Raw genomic sequence first — 22,248 nt, 5'->3', positions numbered from 1 at the left:
GCAGTGGTCGCCCGCGTGGCAGGTGGGCTCCGTGCACGACAATGTGTGTGTCGGCAGAAGTTACGGAGAAGCGCAGAAGCTCCAGCCTCTTCACCGGAGCTCGCTGCTGTCCCGCGGGGCGGCTTTCCTAGCGACCCGGTGGCCGAGGGACTCCTCGGATCACAGCTGCCTGCACTGTCTGTCCGTGCCGTCTGCTGCCCCTCGGAGGCCGGCCGGCCCGCAGCACCGGCGCTTGTCTGCGCTCCCCAGCCTGCCCCGTCCGGTTGGACTCTCCCCTCGTTCCACGGTTTAACCGTTATCATATCAACTAAGGGGTAGAGAAGGAGGAGATGACGTCTCTGTGAAAACTTCAGTTGAATGTTTTGGAAAGTGTAGATAAAGGATAATTACTGAAAATGCTGCTGAATTAGATGTGAGAAAAGAGCTGTAAAATATTAGGGATAAATGGTTCTTTGAAAAAGATTCTGTGCTCTCAGTGCTTGATGTGTCTTTTAAGTTCTTGCCTTTTTCTTTTAAAGGTTTGTTTATTTTAGAGAGAGAGAGTGTATGCAGGGGGTGGAGGAGCGAGGGAGAGGGAGAGAGAATCCTCAAGCAGACCCTCCCCCAGCGCGGGGAACAGCACAGGCTCCGTCCCAGGGCCCTGAGGTCATGACCTGAGCCGGAACCAGGAGTGGGCTGCTTAACTGCCTGAGCCACCCAGGCACTCCACATTCTTATCTTACCTTTTATATATATATATATATATATATTCTTATCTTACCTTTTATATATATATATATATATATATATATATATATATATATTTTAAAGATTTTTATTTATTCATTTGAACAGACAGAGATCACAAGTAGGCAGAGAGGCAGGCAGAGAGAGAGAGAGGGAAGCAGGCTCCCCGCTGAGCAGAGAGCCTGATGCGGGACTCGATCCCAGGACCCTGGGATCATGACCAGAGCCGAAGGCAGAGGCCTTAACCCACTGAGCCACCCAGGCGCCCCTTGTCTTACTTTTAAAGCAGTTTTTCAATTTGTGGGTCATGAAGTCAATTCAGTAGATTGAAATCAACAGTTAAAAAATATGTATTAAAAAAAATAAAAATAAAAAAATATGTATCATATTGTACTACATCTAAGAAGGAGCATTGTTTCATGAAATTCTTCTTGAGTTTTTTATATTCTTAATATATATGTCAAATATGAAAAGCTTGAAAAACAAACTCAAGAAATTGAAGCTGAAAATACTGGAGTAAGTATTAAAGGATATGATTCACCCAGAAAAGAAGAGGAAACTCAAATGAGTGGATTTAATTTTAAAGCAAAGGCTTTGGTCCACCATCAAAAGATGAGTAAATAAATGTATGCTTATGTACTTTCTGTTAACATGAAATGTTTATGATATAATGGTTTTATAATATTTAAGCTGACCTTTTTAATTGACCAACTACAGATCTCCGTGTCATGGGTAAGAGTTTCAGCCTGTTTTATTTTACTTAAACTTTGCTCTCATGCCTCCTTGTTATGTCCTTTAGCCCCTGCTTTCTCTGCCACTTAGTAGTGGGACCTGTGAGTCATTCTCTAGCTCTCAGTTTGGTTTTTCAGAAAGAAAATCATCCCTACGATCTCTTGTTATCGGGCAGTGCTTTTTGCCAGAATGATAAAAATAGATTCGGTCTTGGTGTTTGCCCATCGAAGATTTTTCGTAAATACAGCAGACATTGTTTTCTTAAATCTGTTCCTCTTAAGCTCTGAAATTCCATATTGCAGCCTTGGGTGGGGGGGGGGGGATGTTATTCACATATACTGTGATATTCCGTGCAGAGGAATAGTGGCAGTGCTGATACCCATCACTTGATTTTGGATCTAAGAAATTTCCAGATCCTAGAACGTTCTTTTGTATTTGAGCCTTAGTAAATTATTTTAGGCTTTCTGTGGATGATGGGTTTTGGGATGAGGTTTTTGGTAAGATAACGGTTTATAATTCTTGAGCTAATAAAACATTTTTGTATTACTGAGCATCTGCTGAAGCAGTGTCATTGTTTTCTGTAAAGAAGCTGGTGAGGAGATTAAAGTAGTGGTAGATTTTTTTTTTTAAGATTTTATTTATTTATTTGACAGAGAGAAATCACAAGTAGATGGAGAGGCAGGTAGAGAGAGAGAGAGAGGGAAGCAGGCTCCCTGCTGAGCAGAGAGCCCGATTCGGGACTCGATCCCAGGACCCTGAGATCATGACCCGAGCCGAAGGAAGCGGCTTAACCCACTGAGCCACCCAGGCGCCCCAGTAGTGGTAGATTTTGAAAATAGGTGAGAATTAAAAAGACAATTGCAGGAGCCTGGGTGGTTCAGTCTTTAAGCGGCTGCCGTTGGCTCAGGTCATGATCTCAGGGTCCTGGGGTCGAGCCCCACGTTGGGCTCCCTTCTCAGCGAGGAGTCTGCTTCTCCCTCTCCCTCTCCCCCAGCTTGTGTTCCCTCTCTCCCTGTGTCTCTGTCAAATAAATGAATAAAATCTTAAAAAAATAAAGAGGCAATTGAGATTGCCTAGGTGTGAAAGCAGTGGGGCTAGGGGATGAAAAATCCTACTGAGAGGCAGACGGGATGTGCCGGCGACCAGTTGCCGAGTATACCTTCCCGTTCCCCGGACTAGCTGGACGGCCAGTCCTGGGGTGTACACTTGGCTGTTCATCTGGCCTGTGACCAGGTTGGAATTTGATAAGTGAGGTCGGTGGAGTACAGGCCTGCTTCTGTTCCCTCATACACAAAAGATGTGTTTTAAAAATCTGGTTTGTCATTGAGTTGTTATTGTCCTCAGTTGCCTTTCTAATGAGACCGAGACTAGCCATATGATCATGAGTGAAGAACTACTCTAATACAGATGCTGTGAGCCATGAATTCTGGATTCTGGAAGAGCATTTCTTCCCATTCTTAAAGAAAAGGCTCAGGGGTGCCTGGCTGGCTCAGTTGGAGGGGCATGCGACTCTTGATCTCAGGATCAGGAGTTCAAGCCCCACGCTGGGTGTAGAGATTACTAAAATAATAATAATAATAATAATGAAAAATACAAAAAGCCTCAGTTTTAAGCCTGATTTTGAAGTATGTGAATTTTAACTTTGTCTTTGAGCTCCTTTTTATACTACTGTACGCTACTATTTCCTATTTTCTGCTTTCTGTGAACCCTTTCCCCATCCCCCAAGTACAGGTCAGCTAATAGCATTTATTTTATAAGAGTATTTACTGGCCTTTTCCAATGGGAACAATTATTACCACCCTACAACTCCTCAGTGAGGTGTTAAAGGAAAGCAGTTGAATTGGATTAATTTGTGCTAAAGTGTGAATGACTGACAGCCCTACAAAATTTTCCAGAAATTTCTATTTTTAGAAGGGTATTCTTTTTAGGTTAAGTTTTAATCTGATATTTCAGACAGAGGGCCCAATAAAGTGAATGCTTGAGCTTTGTGGGAAAACTGTCTGTTCCCTTCTTTTGGGTCTAACTTTGCCTTGGTTGGGGGAGTGCAGGGGAGGGATGGATGGTAGCCAGCCTCCTACAGTCCATCTGTAGAGGCCTAGACAGCCTTCTAGTATTTAAACCTGCCTTTTAGAATGCGCAGAATACCTACATCGAGGGTGGCGAATGGGAGTTTTCTTGTCCTTTCCATTGTAATGAAGTCCGCTGCATGGGTGAGGCTCCCCGTCACTGTGGACAGCTGCATCTCAGCACTGCCTCCGCTTGCCCCTCTTTCTGTTCTTGGAGTGAGGACAACGAATGACTTGCAGCAGAAGGGACAGGGGTCCCTCTCTGGATAGCAGCCTCTGTCAGCTGGTGAGCTCTAGGCCCCCTGCTATGCAGAGGCCCTGTGCCACTCTCTTGGCTTGGGGGGGGGGGGTGGTTAGTACACTGCCAAGGCCCCACCCCTGAAAGGGCACCTTCCAGCAAACACTTCGTAGTTGGCAGTGATGGCCTGGCTGAGGCTTCAAGTCCCACTTAGCTGATTTATGAAAGACCAAATTGGTGTAAGAAAGGTAGCTTAGAAGTGCCACTGCAAACAGCATAAAAAGTAGATGGTGAGTTGCAGAGATCGTCTGTAATAACTACAGGCAGTAAACGTAAAGTTTTATGAAGACGAAAGTGGAGGGAAAGAAGCATACACTGGTGTCCCCTCCTTACCAGTCACAGTCACGCTTCTGATATTTTCTCACCAGGTACAGCTTGTATAGTCCAAGGCTTTCAAAACTCATTTGAATTTTGTATTTTGTTGTGTAATACAGTCTTTATTGTTTTACTACGAAGTGTTGGGAATTATTATTGAGTAAACTTGGTGCTCTTGAAGGTGGTAGCTTGCTTATCCTGTGTCGTGGTCTCTGTCCACTGGCACAGCTGCCTCCTGCCTCACCCCACGATCAGGTCTGAGAGGCACAGGCCCCTTTATCCTCACAGCAGCCTCGTGGAAAAGATCTCTCATTTTACAGATGAGAAAATTAGGGTTCAAAAAGGGAAGGCACATAGTCTCCCTGGTACAGAGTGGCAGTGTTACCTTTCTCTTCTGTGAACTCTCCCCTCATAGGAATTTTGTGATTCTGCACAATGGAAGGACTAGAAGTACAAATAGAGTGCTTATCTAGAACTTGAGAGAGGGTTTTGGTTCTGTTCCTACCTAATTTATTGACCTGCAAAGAAATCTTTTTAAAGTTCTGTTATAGAAGTCTTGTCTTTTGTGTCCACGTATGCATGTTGAGTTTAATTTCAACCTTAATGTTGGGAAAACATACGTACTTTGGGGACACCTGGGTGGCTGAGTTGGTTGAGCATCTGCCTCTGGCTCAGGTTGTGATCCCGGGGTCCTGGGATCAGAGGGGAGCCTGCTTTTTGCTCTGCTTGCTGCTCCCCCTGCTTGTGCCCTCTCTCTCCCTCTGACACATAAATGAATAAAAATCTTTTTAAAAATACATATTTTTAATAATCAGACACATGGCATGCTTGAAGACTAGTTCTAAATAAAAAGTTGTTAACGGGGTAATACCCTGGAGAACTCCCCTCAATTCTAGTGCACTCTTCTGTGTATCTGTACATACTGGACTTTTAAACACAAAATCTTTGTCACTAGTTATTAGTGTCCTCACTGCACTGAAAACAAGCTGTGTTAATCTGCTGCCCTTTTTAAGCCCCGCATGTCTGCTACTTCCGTAAGTGGACCACTGGGCCGCAGCGTGTAATAATGGGCAAGAAAGAGCTCAGGTTTTGATATCAGCAAAATCTGATTTTAAGTCTGACTCCAAATTATTAGTGTCACATTGGGTAAAGTGCTTTAGCTCACTCTGCCTCAGTTTCCTCTTTAAAAAAACAAACCACAAAGAAGTCAGTTATACCTACTTCGTGGGATTTTTATAAGTCTTTTCCTGAGTTGTTTATGGTGATTACAGTGGAATGTCCTGTCATAATGCCTAAAGAGTTTTGGACTGATGTTTTACCTTGTAAATTTACTTTAAATTAAATAGATATATTCTCTAGTAAAGAATACAAATATATATATTTCCTATACATGAGGTGAAATTTACTTGAAAAGACTAAGTCCATAATTTGTATGACCTTTTTTTTTTTTTTTTTTTTTTTTTGGTGATTGATATTGTAAATGATGAAACATCTTCTTTCGATTGATTTTGATGAGGGAAGGGTGCTTCATGATATGTGGCGTTGGTCTAATCTGGTCTGTTAATTTAGTAGCCTGAAAAGATTTATAGATGATGAGTTTCCATACTCTTGAAAATAATGTTACAGCTCTTGCACTACTTCTGGGTTTATATTGTTACCTTGTTTTAAAGTAGGACTTTCCCCAGACAGTGCACGTTAATATTTGGAAAATTTCCTATCAGTAGGCTAGCACCATCTTGACAGCCCTATGTTCTGCTTCTACCTTGCTAATTGTTTCCTTGGGATTATTTGGATTGTGTAGAAAGCTTTTTGCAAATCCTCTTATTACTGAAGTCATTGTTGCCAGCAGGAATAAGATTAAAGGTGCTTAAGTCTGTAGAGTTGTTTCTAATTTGTACGTGTCATTTCAGTGCCATTTTAACAGAACTCTGTCTCCTGTCTCTTCCCTTCTCCCCTGGTACTATCTCAAGTTAGGTCCGAGGAGCCAGGCCATTGGAAGAAATCTCATTTTATCCTCCTAATTATTATGCTGGCACTCAGGAGATAATTTTTCCCTTCATGCACTGCCAATTAATATGCAAATGGGCTGATAAATATTTATGCAATGATTTAAATTATGCAGGGAGTGCTTTCAGTGTGTTCTGTAAATGAATTGTTCACGGACTTCAAAGTGCTGGCTGCTGTGCTAACGAGGAGAGATTTGCATAAGGCCCTAATCACACGCATACTGATTAAGCTTCATTATGGAAACTGCCAGCTGCAATCTTTGTTTCTATTTTATTACAAAAAGGGGAACTTTTCATGCTTCAGTTGCCTTGACAATGTCAGTCCTAGCTGGTAGGAGAGACTAAAACTCTGAGCAACTGAAGTTTCCTTATTCAGTTGAAGATTGCTATGGTGTAACTGAAGTTGTATTTTGCCTCGCCCCCTAATCCACTTTCCACCTCCCACCCTTGTTCTCTTAAGAACATAGTGTAGATTTGGTAGAAATAGTAGTACCTTCTTCCCCCACCCCAAACTGCTACCTGTTTCTTCCTTGCTCTGGACTGTCTGAACCTCTAGAAGACCTCACAGCAATGCTGGACTGCAGTGACTATGTTCTAGGTGGGTACCAGCACAGTTCTTTCTTATAAGCTTTAGTATGGAAATGGCGCGTGTGGGGTTGACTATGCATAAATGCTTAATCGCATATGCAACCAGCTCGGGGAGGGAGGGGAGAGGTGGACTGCGCAGAGAAGTAGGAAAGCATTTGCAAGGCAGGAGCATACTTGAATTTGCAGTAGGTCCCTCCTACCACCAGCTCTTCTGGTTCAGAGGACATTTCAGTACATAGTGTGGATTTGGAATTCACCTTAAACAGAGTACCTTTTTGCTTTTTGGAAATTTCTATTGGGAGCATTTCATGTAGTCCTAAAAACACTCTAAATCTGAAACAATATTATAAAGTGTACCTAAAAAATGTGTACATATTAATAAAAATGTTTTGCATACCTAATGTCAATGTCTTATATAAAAACCAAAAGTGGACAGTGAAAAATAAGGCAGAGCCCCAGTGGCAGAATGGCTCCCATGAATTCTGACGCAGAGGGCCACGGCAGCGGTTCCTGCCATAGGACTGTTGGTTGATCCGTTTCCAGCTTTGAGAAACTATCAACTTTTCAAATTTTGGCCGATATTAGCCTTTTTTATTTAAAAAAAAAATCAACTTCTGTTCTTCAGAAAACAATTTTAAGTGCTGGAAAGCCTGTATTTAGAGTTCTTTCTGTAGAACAACAAACCTGTTAGGAGAGGGGGTGTGACGCTTGATTATATAAACTGTCTTTGGTAACTGAGATTTAAAATAGATTGAGACGCACTGTGACTCCTGGTGGCTCTATTTTGTGTTGAGATTTGTCTGTTTGTATGCAAAATTCTTGAAACCTCCTTACCTTACTCTGGTCACCTGGGGAGTCAGATGCTATAAACTCCCAGGACGGAGGTACTTTAGGTTGAAAACCTTTGCAAGTGATTTTTTTTCCCCTGTACATCATTTTTTGTGCTTGAAAATTTGAAGCTTAACCCCTCCACCCCCATCTCCTTCACAGTTGCTAAGGATAAAATTAAACGATAGTTCTGAAAATGTTTACATTGTTAGGCCGAAGGAATGACGTAAACTCAAGACAGTAGTAATATTTGTGTAGCACAATAAAAACCACAATCAAAACAACAAACTGATACCAAGAATTCCATCCGAGAACAGTTTGTAGACTGTGTGTTAGACTCATACACAGCTCGCTGTGCCCAGAGAGAAAAAAAGAACAAACAAACTTCAGATATCAAAAGAGAACTTACTTGTATTTACTCTTTTACATCTATGTTGGGAACTCAAGAAAGAAAAGAAAAATACCTTTGAAATATTTTTAGCATTATATTTTAGAATTGGAAATTGTATCTACACTATTTGTAACAAACAGTAACTATCATTTGAACAGTTTTCACATTGTTGTACAGTTAGTCAGAATTTTGTTTTATTTACATGTGTCTGTATGTGTGTGTGTGAAGTAATTTTGTTCAATGTCTCTAAAGCTCGACAGTTCAATAGAAAATGCTTAGAAGAGTCACACAGTACCTGTGACATAATTTTTAATTTAGATGTGTGGAAATAAGAGTATGAGTTTCACAAGCACAGGCTCATGACTTGTTAAGAATTATTCCTACTTCTTTGTATAAAAGATATGTTACCCTTTTTATGAATATTAACTGGTTCATACTTCTCCCACTTTCTTTTGCTATTCTAAAGGAAGCATTGAGCAGAACGTATGTTTAATGGTATATTAACATTTGTTCTGATCTTTGTGGACTTCGTAAGATTTTGGTTAAGTCATTCAGAAAGCTGGTTTTCACTAAGTTGTACACCTGTTCCTTTCAAACCTTAGTACTCTTTCAGTGACATTTAAATTTTTCTGTGCAGTAGATGCAAGGAAGTTATAGAACTAGTCTCCTTTATGACCACAGAAAAAACGAATTTGAATCCTTCAAACATCTGAAGAACAAACTAAAGATGATAAAACTGCTTAAGACTGTAAGACAAGCATCTGTTTCAAAACCTGTGTTAGAAACGCTATCACACAGCGTCCAGGTTGGAAATGAAATTTATGAGGAGGACTCTTGATTCTCTCTCATCACTTGTGCATTTGGATAAAGCAACTATGGACAGGGTGGTTGGGACTTCTGATGATGGTTTTGGTTTCCTAGTTAAACATTAAAGCAGATGACAAAATGTACCCTTGAGTGAAAAAATCAAATATATGTGGTTTACTTATTCTAAACTAATAATTATAGTTAAATGGTTCTTAACTCAGTAGGGGAAAGCGGGGAACTTGGTTGATAATAAACTTGATTACAAATATGCTAAGTTTGGGTTTATAGTAGAAATACAGTAAGGTATGTATTAAATGTATATTTAGGTTTTACCCTGTTAAAAAGGTGGAAGAAAAACAGACTTGTTCTTGTCCCTTGTATATCTCCTGGGATACTTTATATTGCTTGATGAAAATTTTTTACTATGAAAACCTTCATTAAAGAGATAACCCTCAAGGAGATAAACCCAGGTCAGGAGGTTCATATGGGATATCACATAGTGTTTTTAGGTGGGTGTGGTTGTGGTTCAGTTTTGAAATTATTAGAATATCTGTCATGCCTTGTGGTGCACCTTCTTGGACTGGCTTACGGTTGGGTTATGCATTTGACATATTCTCACTTTGACGCATAGTTTGGGTAGGGAGTAGATAAGGAGATTTTTTTCTTAGACATGCTTTCTTTTTATTCTGTGAGGTTGAGTTACAGTACAGTCTTTTAGGAAGAGTACTGGTGAATTGTTTTGGTTGTAACTAACAAATGCGAAGGCTTATGAGAAAAAGAAACTTTCTTTGAGAGTAACATGTTTTACTCTGTAAGGTGCTTGGCCCTAGTTTGTTTCTTTGAGGTATTTTATGCTTCATATTTTATTTATTACATTTACATGTTAGACTCTATTGTAATTTTTTTCCGGTTAGATTTCAGTTATCTTTGTTAGGAGAAAGTTAAAATTCTTTGGAAAGTGAGTTTATTTGTGGATCACTTCAGGGTTAAAGGAATCCTGAATTTCGTTCAGATAAAACTTTTATTACAATTTCCAATGTTTTAGTGTTGACACTATCTGTTTTTGAACATTAATTAATGTAACAGTCAATATTCTTTGATGTTTCTGAACATTAATTAATGTAACATAAGTTACACAAAACATCAAAAATCATGTTGTGATGTAACACTAGTTACATTTGATGTTTTTGAACATTAATGTAACATTAGTCAATATTCTTAAACCTTTCCTTTGCCACAATTTTGCCTTCCTAACCACATCCCCAATTTTTAAAAACCTCATTCACCTCTCATTCATTGCAGACTCAAGAATGAACAATCCGTCAGAAACCAGTAAACCATCTATGGAGAGTGGAGATGGCAACACAGGTAAGAGATGATTCCCAGATCCAGCTTTTTAACTAGATCTAATGGAGTTAAGAGAAGAACTTTCCATTTAACCGTGACTTCTGTTCGGCAAATGAAGAGCAGTTGGAGTGTTGAGTTGTCAAATGTAATTTAGCGCTTGCGGGAACTGGTATTGTATTTGCTTAAGATTATCTAGTTTTGGTTATTTCCCCCCAAAATACAAACGCAGTGATCCAAAGGGGCACATGCACCCCAATGTTTATAGCAGCAATGTCCACAGTAGCCAAACTACGGAAAGAGCCTAGATGAACATCAAGAGATGAATGGATAAAGATGAGTGTGAGTGTGTGTGTGTGAGAGAGAGAGAGAGAAAGAGATATGGAATACTACGCAGCCATCAAAAGAAACGAAATCTTGCCATTTGCAGCGACACGGATGGAACTAGAGGGTATCATGCTGCGCGAAGTAAGTCAATCAGAGAAAGACAATTATCATATGATCTCACTGCAATGAGGAATTTGAGAAACAAGACCGAGGATCAGAGGGGAGGGGAGGGGAAAATGAAGCAAGACGAAACCAGGGAGGGAGACAAACCACAAGAGACTCAATCTCAGGAAACAAACTGCGGGTTGCTAGGGGTGGTGGATAGGGATGGGGTGTCTGGGTGACGGACGTAGGGGAGGGCATGTGCCATGGTGAGTGCTGTGGACTGTCTAAGACTGAGGGTTCACAGACCCGTACCCCTGAAGCAAATAATACATGGTATGTTAATTAAAAAAACAAGAGATTATTTAGTTTCTCCTGCAGATTGCTTCATCTCTTTGCTGCCGTTTTTCAGAGAAACTCTGAAGCAGTTGAGAGAAGAGTCCTTTAGGGTCAAATAGTTCTGGGTGTGAATTAGGGATTTGTTACTAGCTTTGGACTTAAGGCAATTTCCCCAATCTTTTGAGACTTTATTCACCTATAAAATGGAGATAATATATTTCATAGGTCATTGTGAGTATTAAAGGAAACGGTTAAGCACAGTGCTAATAGCTACACGGTAACCATTCAGTAAAGCGTTGCCCTTGTTACTGGTGTTAATCAAAATAGTAAATATTATCCACCCCCCATTCAGTATAAATTGAAGTTATGAGGATGTCAGTAGATAGTTAAAAACACACACCTATTTCTAATCTGTTCTTTCATCTGGTAATTTTTAAAAATTTATACTTGATTAAACTCTTTATCAGGAGAAAATTAATATCATGTAAATGAGAAAACTGAGGCCCCATGAGAGAAAGGCAAATCCGTGAAGGGTAGAACGTCTCTACAAGCCCTGCTGTTCATTCATTGCATTGCTCCGAGGACATTCCACCGGGTGTCTTCATCGTGCACCAGAGCGGGCGCCGGGCCGGCCCGGTTTCTGGGGAGGAGGCACGAGTTTCAGTACTCGGCTGTGTGAGACGGAGTCAGGGGCAGGGCTACACAGACAGGAACAACTTCTGAAGTAAACTAGGTTTTTCACTTGCAGAGGGGGTTGCCTCTTTGACCCATCATTTTTTTTTTTTTTTAAAGATTTTATTTATTTATTTGACAGGCAGAGATCACAGTAGGCAGAGGCAGGCAGAGAGAGAGGAGGAAGCAGGCTCCCTGCTGAGCAGAGAGCCCGATGCGGGGCTCGATCCCAGACCCTGAGATCACGACCCGAGCTGAAAGGCAGAGGCTTTAACCCACTGCCACCCAGGCGCCCTTGACCCATCATTTTAAAACTGCCCGACTGTGGGAGGTCCTACGTCTGGGAGTCACCCCTGGAAGCAGCCTTTGTTTTCACCTCTTGTCGGCCACGACATCTTGTAATTTGAAGCAGATGAGGCAAACCAGTATAGTGGTTCCTGCCTCCATATCTTTCCATTCGAAATTGTTCTCCACATGGAGGTACTTCTTAAGCTTTTAATCCCGAAAGTGAACCTGTCTCTTGGTGGGAGTTGAGCCATGGAACAGCCCGCTGCACTGAGCGGGGCGCCCAGAGCGCGCCAAGGCCAGCCGGGGAGGCCGCCACGGGACCTGCTGCCGTGGGACCTGCCGCCGCAGGGAGAAGGGCAGCGTTCCCTTCTGTCTGGGCTGTCGGCTGCAGTCTCATTTTTGCTGTTTCTCTGTCCTCTGATCGGGTGCTCTCTTGCATCATTTTGTAGCACGGATCCATCTGCCAGTGTTCTGGCCAACGAGCTTAGGTGTGGGACTTGTTTGCAGAGGGAAGCAGGGCGGTTGATCCCGCAGGACGTTGGGGGGTGTACAGGGCACTTGCGCCCAAGGAGCCACTTCAGAGGACAGGCGTGCATTCCTCAGGGAAGACAGACTAATGGTTGGGCCAGCACTGAAAATGGGGCTACCCTAGAGTCCTTGAGAAACCCCTACGAGTAATAGACGTTTCATTGCTACCGTTTGTTGAGCACCTACATTTATTTAATAATCCCCCGAAGACATGTTTTAAAAAAATCTTAAGCACTGTTCCCATCACCTGATTTCAAGTTGAGTTCTTAATGACAGCCCTGTAAATTAGGTATTATTATTTCAAGGAGTAGGAAGTCAAGGCACAAAACCAGCCAGGAAATAAAGGCAAAATGAGGATTTACACCCTGCATATGGTTTCTTCCATGAATTGCAATAAAATAAAACAAAATTTAAGCTGTGCTTGATTTCAGGTAAAACCATTTTCAGAACCATGTATAAGAGAAGTTCTAGATGGAGCACTTGCTAAAGCAGTCTTGGGAATATCTTGACTTGTTTTAATATGCAGTGTGTGATAAACTCAGAACTGGGCAGTATCAATATAGATTTTTACTTTTTAATGTCTCTAAAACTCAGCATTTGTTGCTTTTGTAAAATTACAAATCACTTCCATGTTACAGACCTTTACATGCGCTTGAAGGTAACTAGAACCTTGAATGTCAATTTCTGAAATGTTAAGAGCCTCTCACTTTGTTCTTAGCATCTCCCACTGATGTCAGTTTGTTAGTTTAGGAATATAAAAATAACTTGGAGTTCCAGTTTGCCTATTAAGTTATAATGCTCAGTGTATCAGATATAGATAGATTTCTCAGACAATTACATGCCTACAAATTGATTTTTATTTAAAAATAAAGCAGACCTACAGATTGTTTAATTGTAAAGGATGTATGAAGTCTTTGTTTCTGCTACTTGAATGACAAGTAAAGTTCTCAGTAGAAAGAACGCTTAGTGTTGTAAGAAAACGGAAGTCTTACCTTTTCTTGGATTTGGAATACTTTCATGTAGATTACTAAAACTTTAAATATTTCTAGAAAAAATAACTTTGGTTTGTGACATTTTAGAGGGAGTAATACTGTAGAATTATTTAAGATCGCGTTTGAGAGGTGTCTTCTTTGCCTTTCTCCTGCCAGAGCGATCGTGTAAGGTGAGCAGGTAAATCTGATGGTGCGCTTTGGTCAAACAGCCCTGATGTGTTCCCAGAAAATCTGTAGTTTAGGTTTATCAATGTGTTGACTCATTAAGTGCCTGTTATATGTAGAATATTGTGTGTGGTGTTTATTATAAGGTGCTGGTGCTAATAGATGAGATTCCCTTTCAAGAGTTAGCCGTCCGTTAAGAAAACAGATACACAGAGAAGAGATTCTGGGTAGATTATTGTAATGCAAGAGGAGGTATAGACAAATATCAGAGTGGTATTTCTTTGAGGAACTTTGAGTATTTTTTTCCTTGACATATAATTGACATTCAACATTATATTAGTTTCAGGTAGACAACATAATGGCTGAATATTTGTATACATTGTAAAATGACCACTAAGTCTGTTTCTTCCTGTCACTGTGTGAAGTTACGTAATATGCAATACAGTATTATTGAATACAGTCATCGTGCTCTGATTACATCCCTGACTTACTATTCTGTGACCAGAAATTTGTACCTCATGACTTCTTTTCCCTTTTACCCAACTCCCAGTCACCCTTCCCTTCTGGCAACCACCAGTCTGTTCTCTGCATTTATGAATTTTGTTTGTGTTACTTTTTAGATGCCACGTGTCCTGAGATCTGTGGTATTTGTCATTCTCTGAGTTCCTTCACTCAGTGTAATACCTCCAGGGTCCATCCATGTCATCCTGAATGGCAAGACTCCCCTTTTGGTTATGGCCGAGTGGTATTCCGTTGTGTGCATAGACAGCATCTTCTTTATCCAGGCACTCACAGATGGACACTAGGGTTGTTTCCATATCTTAGCTATTGTGAATAATGCTACAGTGAACATGGACATGTGTGTATCTTTCCTAATTTGTGTTTTTGTTTTGTTTTGTTTTTTGGATCAATATGCAGAAGCAGAATTACTGGTATTTCTATTTTTAGTTTTTTCAGGCTCCTTCATACTGTTTTCCATTGTGGCTGAACCACTTTACATTCCACTGACAGTTACTAAGGTTCCCTTTTCTGCCCATTTTCACCAGTACTTGTTACTTCTTGTCTTTTTGATAGTCGCCATTCTGACGGATGTGAGGTGACATCTCATTGTGGTTTTCATTCGCATTTCCTAGATGATTAATGATGTTCAGTATCTTTTCATGTGCCTGTTGGCCATCTGTACGTCTTCTTTGGGAAAATTGCCCATTTTTTTTACCAGATTGGTTTTTTTATTTTTGAGTTGTGTGAGTTCTTTCTATATTTTGTCATAAATTGACTATATGTGCATGGGTTTATTTCTGGACTCTGTACTATTCCATTGATCTGTGTGTCTGTTTTTATACCAATACCATATTGTTTAAATTATTATATCTTCGTAATATAGTTTATTACAGGCAGTATGATGACTCTAGCTATATCCTTTAAGAACCAATTGATTGGTTTATTTTAAAGGAAGAGTGAGGAGCGGGGGGCGGAGGGAGATGGAGAAACCTGAAGCCGACTTCTCACTGAGCGCAGAGCCTGATGCAGACCATCTAGATAGGAGAATAATAATGATAGTTCTTACAGTTTTTTGGACAAGGATGCTGCCAAGGATGTTGCCTGTAGGGGAAGCAATAACTCCATTTCTTCTTCCTCCCAGCTCTTGATAACATCTGCTCTATGTTCTGTCTCTAGGAACTGGCCTCTTCTAGATATTGTATATAAGGGGAATCACACAATATTTTTTCTTTTGTGTCTGACTTATTTCATTTAGCATATTTTCAGGGTTCATCCATGTTACAGCATGTATAACTGGATAATATTACATTGTGTGTATATATTATATATACACCGCATTTTGTTTATCCTTTCATCCATTGACGGACAGCTGGGTTGTTTTCACCTTTTAGCTACAACTACTGTGAACACTGGTGCACAAGTCTTAGAGTGACTGTTTTCAGTTCTTTTGGCTAAATAACTAGTAGTGAAATTGCTGGGTAAATCAACACAAATTTATTATCTTTATGGTTTGGAGGTTGAAACTTCTAAAATGAGAGTGTTGTAAGGCTTGCATTCCTTCAGGAGCCTCGATGGAGAATCCATTTCTTTCCCTTTTCTAGCTTCCATAGGCCACCTACAGTCTTTGGTTTATGGCCTCTTCCTCTACCTTCAAAGCCAGAAGTGAGGCGTCTTCAGGGCGGTCATTCTGTGTGACTCCTGCTTCCATCATGCCATCTTCTTTGACTCTTCTTGCCTCCCTCTTCCTCTTATAGGCTCCATTGTGATTACCCTGGGTCCACCCAGCTACCCGGGCATACAGTCTCCCTATCTCAAGACTCTTAAGGTAATCAGATCTGCAGACTCCTTTTGCTGAATAAAGGAACTATTCACAGCTTCTGGGGGTTGGGACGTAGACATCTTTGGCCATTGTTCTGGCTGCTACACTTCTTTATCCTGAATTAAATCCTATCCACTGTATTAGAGATAATATTTGGAAGAGTAAAAAAAAGTTGTGTAAAGTTTTGTAAACATCAGTAAGAATAACCAAAGCAGGTTTTTTTGACCTTAAAGTCTTGCTGACTCTTAATCAAAGGGCAGACTTCTGCTTCTGACAGATGGTCACCTCCCCTGTGCTTGGGCTCATTCACTGACAGGGAATCATAATTTCTGATACATCTTCTTCTGTTGTTGTACGGTTCTGTTATCTATATTCTTTTTGAATTCTGTCCCTAGGAGTAATACAGATTGAAATGATTTTCCCTAACTTTTAAAAAAATGAAAGCTCTTTTGGAAGTCATTGCCATATTTTAAGTCTTCAACATGTACTTGATATTTATTTTCAAATGCTAATTTGGTATGTTATAATTTATTATAGAGTAATAATTTATACTATAGTAATAGTGGCTGTCATTAAGTATTTACCAGGTGTGTTAACCACTTTGTGTGGATTGTCTCAGTTAATCCTTGTAACAACCATATGAGGTTACACTGTTACACTGTTTTTCTCTTTTTATGGATCAGGGAATTGAGGCTCAGAGATGTTTGGTCACTTTTCAAAGGTCCCACATACCTGTAAAAGTGAGCAGAGCTGTTCTCTTGTCCTTTGAGCTATGTTGTTCCTTATGTCTTGTTTTCCATGTGCAAGATACTGTACTAAGTATGATCACTAAAGTTCAATCAAATATTGATTTTGTTCTCAGTAAACTTATCTTACAGAGAAAATATCTTGAAAATGTAGTAGCAGATTCATAAGAAGTATGCAGAGGTCTGTGAGATTTCGGCATGGGGCAGGTTGTTTCTGGCTGGGAGGGTGAGGGAAGGCTTTGTGGAAGGTGGAGCTACCGCTGGACCTAGAGGGCTGGGCCGGATTTCCGTGTGTCGGTGGGGGCGGTGTGTTTGCTCGGCCTGAAGAAGCAGTTAAGCCAAGATGGGAGGAGACCCAACCTAAAGTTCTCTGATCCCTTCCGAGTCTTCCCTAGAGCCTGTGATTTCTAGATCCTTTGTCGTTCTGTCGTCCTCACAGGTTAGATGACCCCGCTCTTCAGACTTCAGTACAACCATGACCGTCACCATAAGCTGATTGTTATTTTTGAAAACTTACCATTGGCTTATTGTAATTATTTTTTATAATTAAGGTAAAAAAGATGTTAGATTTAAATTTTTTAAATATAAAGTGTTATTTTTTTCTGGTAATATTTAATTGTTTTGAAATAATGAAACCTGTTTCAAAGCATCTGACTAACTTGCTGATTCATTGAGTTTGGGGTCAATTAACTCTAAGTCTTTTTTCTTTTTACCTGAATTACGATAGTGCTAAAGCTCCTCCCCATTCTGTTCTGACTCACTTGATGCTTCATTCAGATGATTTTTTTTTCCCCTGGGAGGATGTCAAGATCTTTTCACAGCTGAAAAGACCAAATAAATGTATTAATGCGACCCAATATATGTCTGTGATTGCATTCCAAAAATATTTTATCAGAAGTTTCTAGAAACCAGGGATATTTGTTCTGTGAAATGTATTAGTGCTGTGGCTGATTTTACAAATTATATTAGTAAGAGATCTTGAGCAGACCTCATTATCTCCAAGATAAAGAGAAAGGATCCTGAAGGGCCAGGGCACCAGTGAATACACCTGCTAGTCATCATAGTAATTGAAGAATCTTGAAGTCTTGAACCAGCCAACACTAGTTTTGGAAAACATTTCCAGATAAAATACAGCGTTTTCAGAGAAGAATCAGATATTCACTGAGGAACAGGCCTCACATAAAGTTCTCATTAAAACAGTATAGCAGTTGCAAATTTCAGACTCAGAAGAGTTGTTTTCCCTTTGAACTTTCGTTTATCCAAGGGCCATTTCTGATATTCTTACTGCTGTTATCATTATCATTTTATTTGATTATTATTATTTTTTTATCATTATCATTTTAAACTCATTACGTGTTTCACTGTGTAGACTACGTTCTCTACTGGCCAGAGTGCTCTTACATAAGCCTGAGGGTGGAAATACCAATACTGATTTTTCTTGGAGTTACTGGAGTTTTAAATAGTGAGTACTTCCCTGGGTGCGTGAGACTGGCCGGAGCACTTCTGGAGAGCCTCGGGAGCACAGTGGTGGGCATTCTGTGTAGTCTAGAAGCAAAAACCACTTGCCTGTATGAAAGGGGGATCTCCCTCTGGTGTTCAGTTTGGTAGATATCAGTTACAAGATACCGCTTCTAAGAGCTTCTGACCACTGCATATCAGAGAAGCTTGTCCTGGCCCTCCCCACTGGTGCATGTGGGGAGGATGATGGTGGTGGTGGTGATGATGATTTTAGGTGTGCGAGGCAGGGAGCTATTGTTACTGAACCTGTGAGAGTACTAAGCGGCATTGGAATTAAGTTTTTATTGAATGAAGGAGTGAGTGATCCTTTTGCCAGGAGTAACCCAATAGCAAATACAGAATTTTAAAAGTAGTATCTGTTTCATTTTACTCATTACCAATAAGAATTTGGGACATTAATAAAAGAGGATTTATTGCTAAAAGGCCATTTTAAGTACAGATTGTGACCTTTCTGTAATTTTCTCCTTTTTCCCTTAGAGGGAAGTTTTGTTTCCGGCCATGTTAATTGTGTGTGTGTGTGTGTGTGTGTGTGTGTGTGTGTGTGTGTGTGTGTGTAAAGAATTTTCTAGATGTGTTATACGTTACATTTCACTTGGAGCAAAAGAAGTAGACTCATTGCTCTTTCAGTGAGACCCAGGACGTGGTGCTCTGGCTTGGAGCAGTAGCAGCGGACACCGGGGTCAGATTGAATGCGCATTCGTGGGAAGGAGAGCGGAGGTTGCGGGGGGAGCAGACAGACACGGGGCGAGCGCGATCCAGCAGACGGGCCTGCGTTTCGGCCGGCGGTGGCCGGGGCGCCAGGCTGGAGCTGGGACGGCCCACGCTGCAGGGGGCTCGCCCCTGCCGGATCCAGTAGGTTCTGAAGCTGCGGCGCCGAGGCCGCACGTGGTCCCTGCGGGTGCGACGCAGCGTTCGGAGGACGGAACCCGGAGGACGGAACCCGGAGGACGAACCGGCTGCCCGTGCGGGAGGGGACGTCCGAGCCGGGAGGTGGCCCTGGGACGGGAGTGGAATGAGCCAGGACAGGAGCCGCGGACGGACCTCCCCACGGCTCCGAGGGCCGGCGCAGGAAGCGGGGCCGCCACGCCACGGAGCCCGCCCCGCCCGGGACCTGGGCCACGGCGTCCGCGTCGGAAGGAGGTTCGGTCCCGCGGTCCCGCCGCCCCCGCCGCCGGCGCTCCGTGGCCACGCGTGTGGGAGCCGCCGTGCTGGGCCGCGCATACACCGACCTTCCGGCGCTACGGAAGCTGCCCCTGGCCGGTGCCTCGTTGACTCCGGAGCCACCACGGGGACGAGCCGCGAAGCTGGCAGCGTCCACGGGGCTAGCGGGCCGGGCAGCCGGGGCCCGCAGCGAGGTCAGGACCCTGGAAGCTTAGCTGCGACCTCGATCGTGACAGTTCGGGGTTACCAGGGGGCTTTGAAATGGCTTTAGGTTCGAGGTAGAGGAAATTTCTGCGGACAGAGGCTTGAGCGACTGGGGAAGGGGCCGGGGCTGATGAACGTCCGCAGCCCTTGTGGCCGCGCGGCTGTGCACCGCGGTGGCCTGCAGCCCGGGCCCTGGAGCCAGACCCCCCGGTTCAGGCCCCTGGTTCCTTCCCTTACAGTCGTTACTTCGGGCATATTCCTCCTGTGCCACAATTTTCTTAGCTGTGAAGTGGGAGATAAATAGTAGCAAATCCTTGTTTAAGGGCCATGTACGCGTTGAAAGCCAGTAGACGTGCGACTCGGGAAGTGCTCAGCAGGGGACAGTGTTCATCTCGAATGTGACGATAACGGCGGCGATTCGGGAAGGAAAGAGCAGGAGAGGGAGTCCAGTGTGTGTGTGCGAAGGAGAGGAGCCAGGCGGCGGGGGTATGAAGGGATGGATGCGTCGGGAACCGAGCTCCCAAGGAGGAGGGAAGCGTGCGGTTTCTGGGCGCTGGTCCATGGCGTAGCTTGGAACAGAATAAGCCCCCCCCCCCCCCCATTTAAGGTAAGGAAATGGGAGAGTGGAGGAGTTAGAGATACATACAGTAACGGCTGTAGATAAGTTTGTAGGTAGAAGGGAAGGGAAGAAAGCCCTCTAGATAGGACTAGGAAGGAGGCAATTAGGGCTGTCCTTGTGATACTGGGAAAATGAAACCAGGGAACAAATTGCAGTGAAGTCTGGGAGTAGATAGTTCATCCAGATAAATAAACAATATAAGCAGGATTGATAGCAAAGGGTCATAATTCAAGCTGGGAACTTGCCATCAGATAAAACCAGAGGCTCCGGAGTTTCACTGCAGCTTCTCGGGCACCTTGTGTTTGAAAAGAAGGCAGGAAACTACCACTTTTTAGCAAACTCCCATCTCAAAGGTTGAAGTTGAGTGAGGAATACTTGACTAGGTTAGGAGGCAGGAGAAAGACGGAGCAGAGTAAATGTTTGGTAAATTTTTCTGTCAACAAACTGTCGGCATGGTATTACAACTTTAGAGCAAGGACTTTATTTCTGGTTTTCTTGGTCCTTGAAGCATTCCCTGTAGGTGACATGCTTAAGTTACTTGAAAAAGACGTGGTCTGAATAACTGGTAGGTCATAAGCCATTCATTTCTCTTCAGTTGGGCAGAAAGGTGTGTTTCAGTAATACCTTTCATCCAGATAGACGTTTAACAATTTGACAGACGGGGCGCCTGGGTGGCTCAGTGGGGTAAGCCTCTACCTTTGGCTCAGGTCATGATCCCGGGGTCCTGGGATGGAGCCCTCCATCGGGCTCTCTGCTCAGCAGGGACCCTGCTTCCTCCTCTCTCTCTGCCTGCCTCTCTGCCTTCTTGTGATCTCTGTCTGTCAAATAAATAAAGAAAATCTTTAAAAACAAAACAAAACAAAACAATACCACAGTTGGACAGACTAACCATTCATGGAACTCTTGTCCTACATCACTAATATGCAGTCATCTCCAAGGTAATATATATATATAAGCAATTTTTTAAAAATATACCATCATTTAGGAAGTGAAGACTAGACAGTATGATAGCAGGGGACATTTTTAGTCGATACCTAATAGCCACCCATCCTGTAGATGATCTGTAGCATAATTTCTGATTATGCTTCTTGCTTTTGTGGTGACGTAGAACTTTTCTAAGCTTTAAGTGGTTTTCTTTCTGGATTTCCGTTATCCCAAATTCTTCCCATTTTATGATGACTCATAAGGAAGAAACCACCTACACACACCCACACACACAGACACATGAACATAAGCTAAGTTTTCCTTGAAGATCTTTTAGCTGTTATTATGTTAGTTATGTCCCATAGTTACTTGACTTTCTGTAAACTTGGTTTAGAATTTGTGCTTGCTTGTTACGGCAGTGCAGTAACAGGCGCAGACCTTGTTATTCCTTGTAGGGCATCTGAAGTTTAAGCTCTTGGCAAATTTCACTTTGACTGCCTTAAATTTACTGACAGGCAGATTCCACAGGGGTGGCCTGGCATTACTTGGTCTAAGGCATAGTGTAAGTAGCCAGTCGGGCCGTGAGGCAGGCAAAGCCCATAGGGCAGTCAGATTTGTCCTGCGCTGCAGATTTCTTTTTGTTTTTGTTTTATTGAGGTGAAATGTGTATAGCATAAAATGAGCCATTTAAGGTGAACAATTCAGTGTCATTTAGTATAGTCACAGTTTGTGTAGCCCCCACCTGTCTGGTTCTGCAGTGTTCCCATCACCCCAAAGGAAACCTTTACTCGTCAAGCAGTCGCCCTCCATTTCCTCTGCTCCTCAGCTCCTGTGCCTGGAGATGTACCCGTTCGGGTGTTTCATATAAATGGAATCATAGGCTATGTGATCTTTTTGTGTCCAGCTTCCTTCACCCAGCAGAACGTTTTCGAGGTTCATCCATATTGTGGTATGTCTAATGTCTAATCTTCATTCCTTTTAACGGCTGAGTGATACTCCACTGTGTGTGCATACATTGTATGTACGATTTGTTTATCCAGTCATCTGTTGATGGACACTCGGATTGTATCTGCTCTCTGGCAATTGTGATAGTGCTGCTGTGCTCATTCATGTCCAAGGATTTCTTTAAGTACCCGTTTTCACTTTGGGATGTATTCCTAGCAGTGGAATGGATGGGTCATATGCTGAGTCTATGTTTAACTTTTAAAAAACCATCAGACTCTTTTCCACAGTAGCTGAAGC

The 22,248-nt window shown here is 42.2% G+C and overlaps 1 protein-coding gene across 8 annotated transcripts in view; it reads left to right on the top strand.

Moving 5' to 3' along the window:
- POU2F1 (POU class 2 homeobox 1) overlaps window positions 1–22,248 on the top strand; it is a 172,447-nt gene that overhangs the window by 93,186 nt on the left and 57,013 nt on the right. For 6 of the 8 annotated variants that reach the window (XM_059147094.1, XM_059147088.1, XM_059147087.1 and 3 more), the window contains one exon: window positions 10,060–10,125. In XM_059147094.1, coding sequence (XP_059003077.1) covers window positions 10,068–10,125 — 58 coding nt within the window. In that variant the 5' untranslated portion in view covers window positions 10,060–10,067. Of the gene's footprint in view, window positions 1–6,458; window positions 6,742–10,059; window positions 10,126–22,248 lie in introns of those variants that run through there. The other 2 variants (XM_059147091.1, XM_059147089.1) reach the window with 1 other exon arrangement.

This window comes from Mustela lutreola, chromosome 14, assembly GCF_030435805.1.
Source record: "Mustela lutreola isolate mMusLut2 chromosome 14, mMusLut2.pri, whole genome shotgun sequence".
Taxonomy (NCBI): domain Eukaryota; kingdom Metazoa; phylum Chordata; class Mammalia; order Carnivora; family Mustelidae; genus Mustela; species Mustela lutreola.
This window is presented reverse-complemented; position numbering and strand designations above follow the sequence as displayed.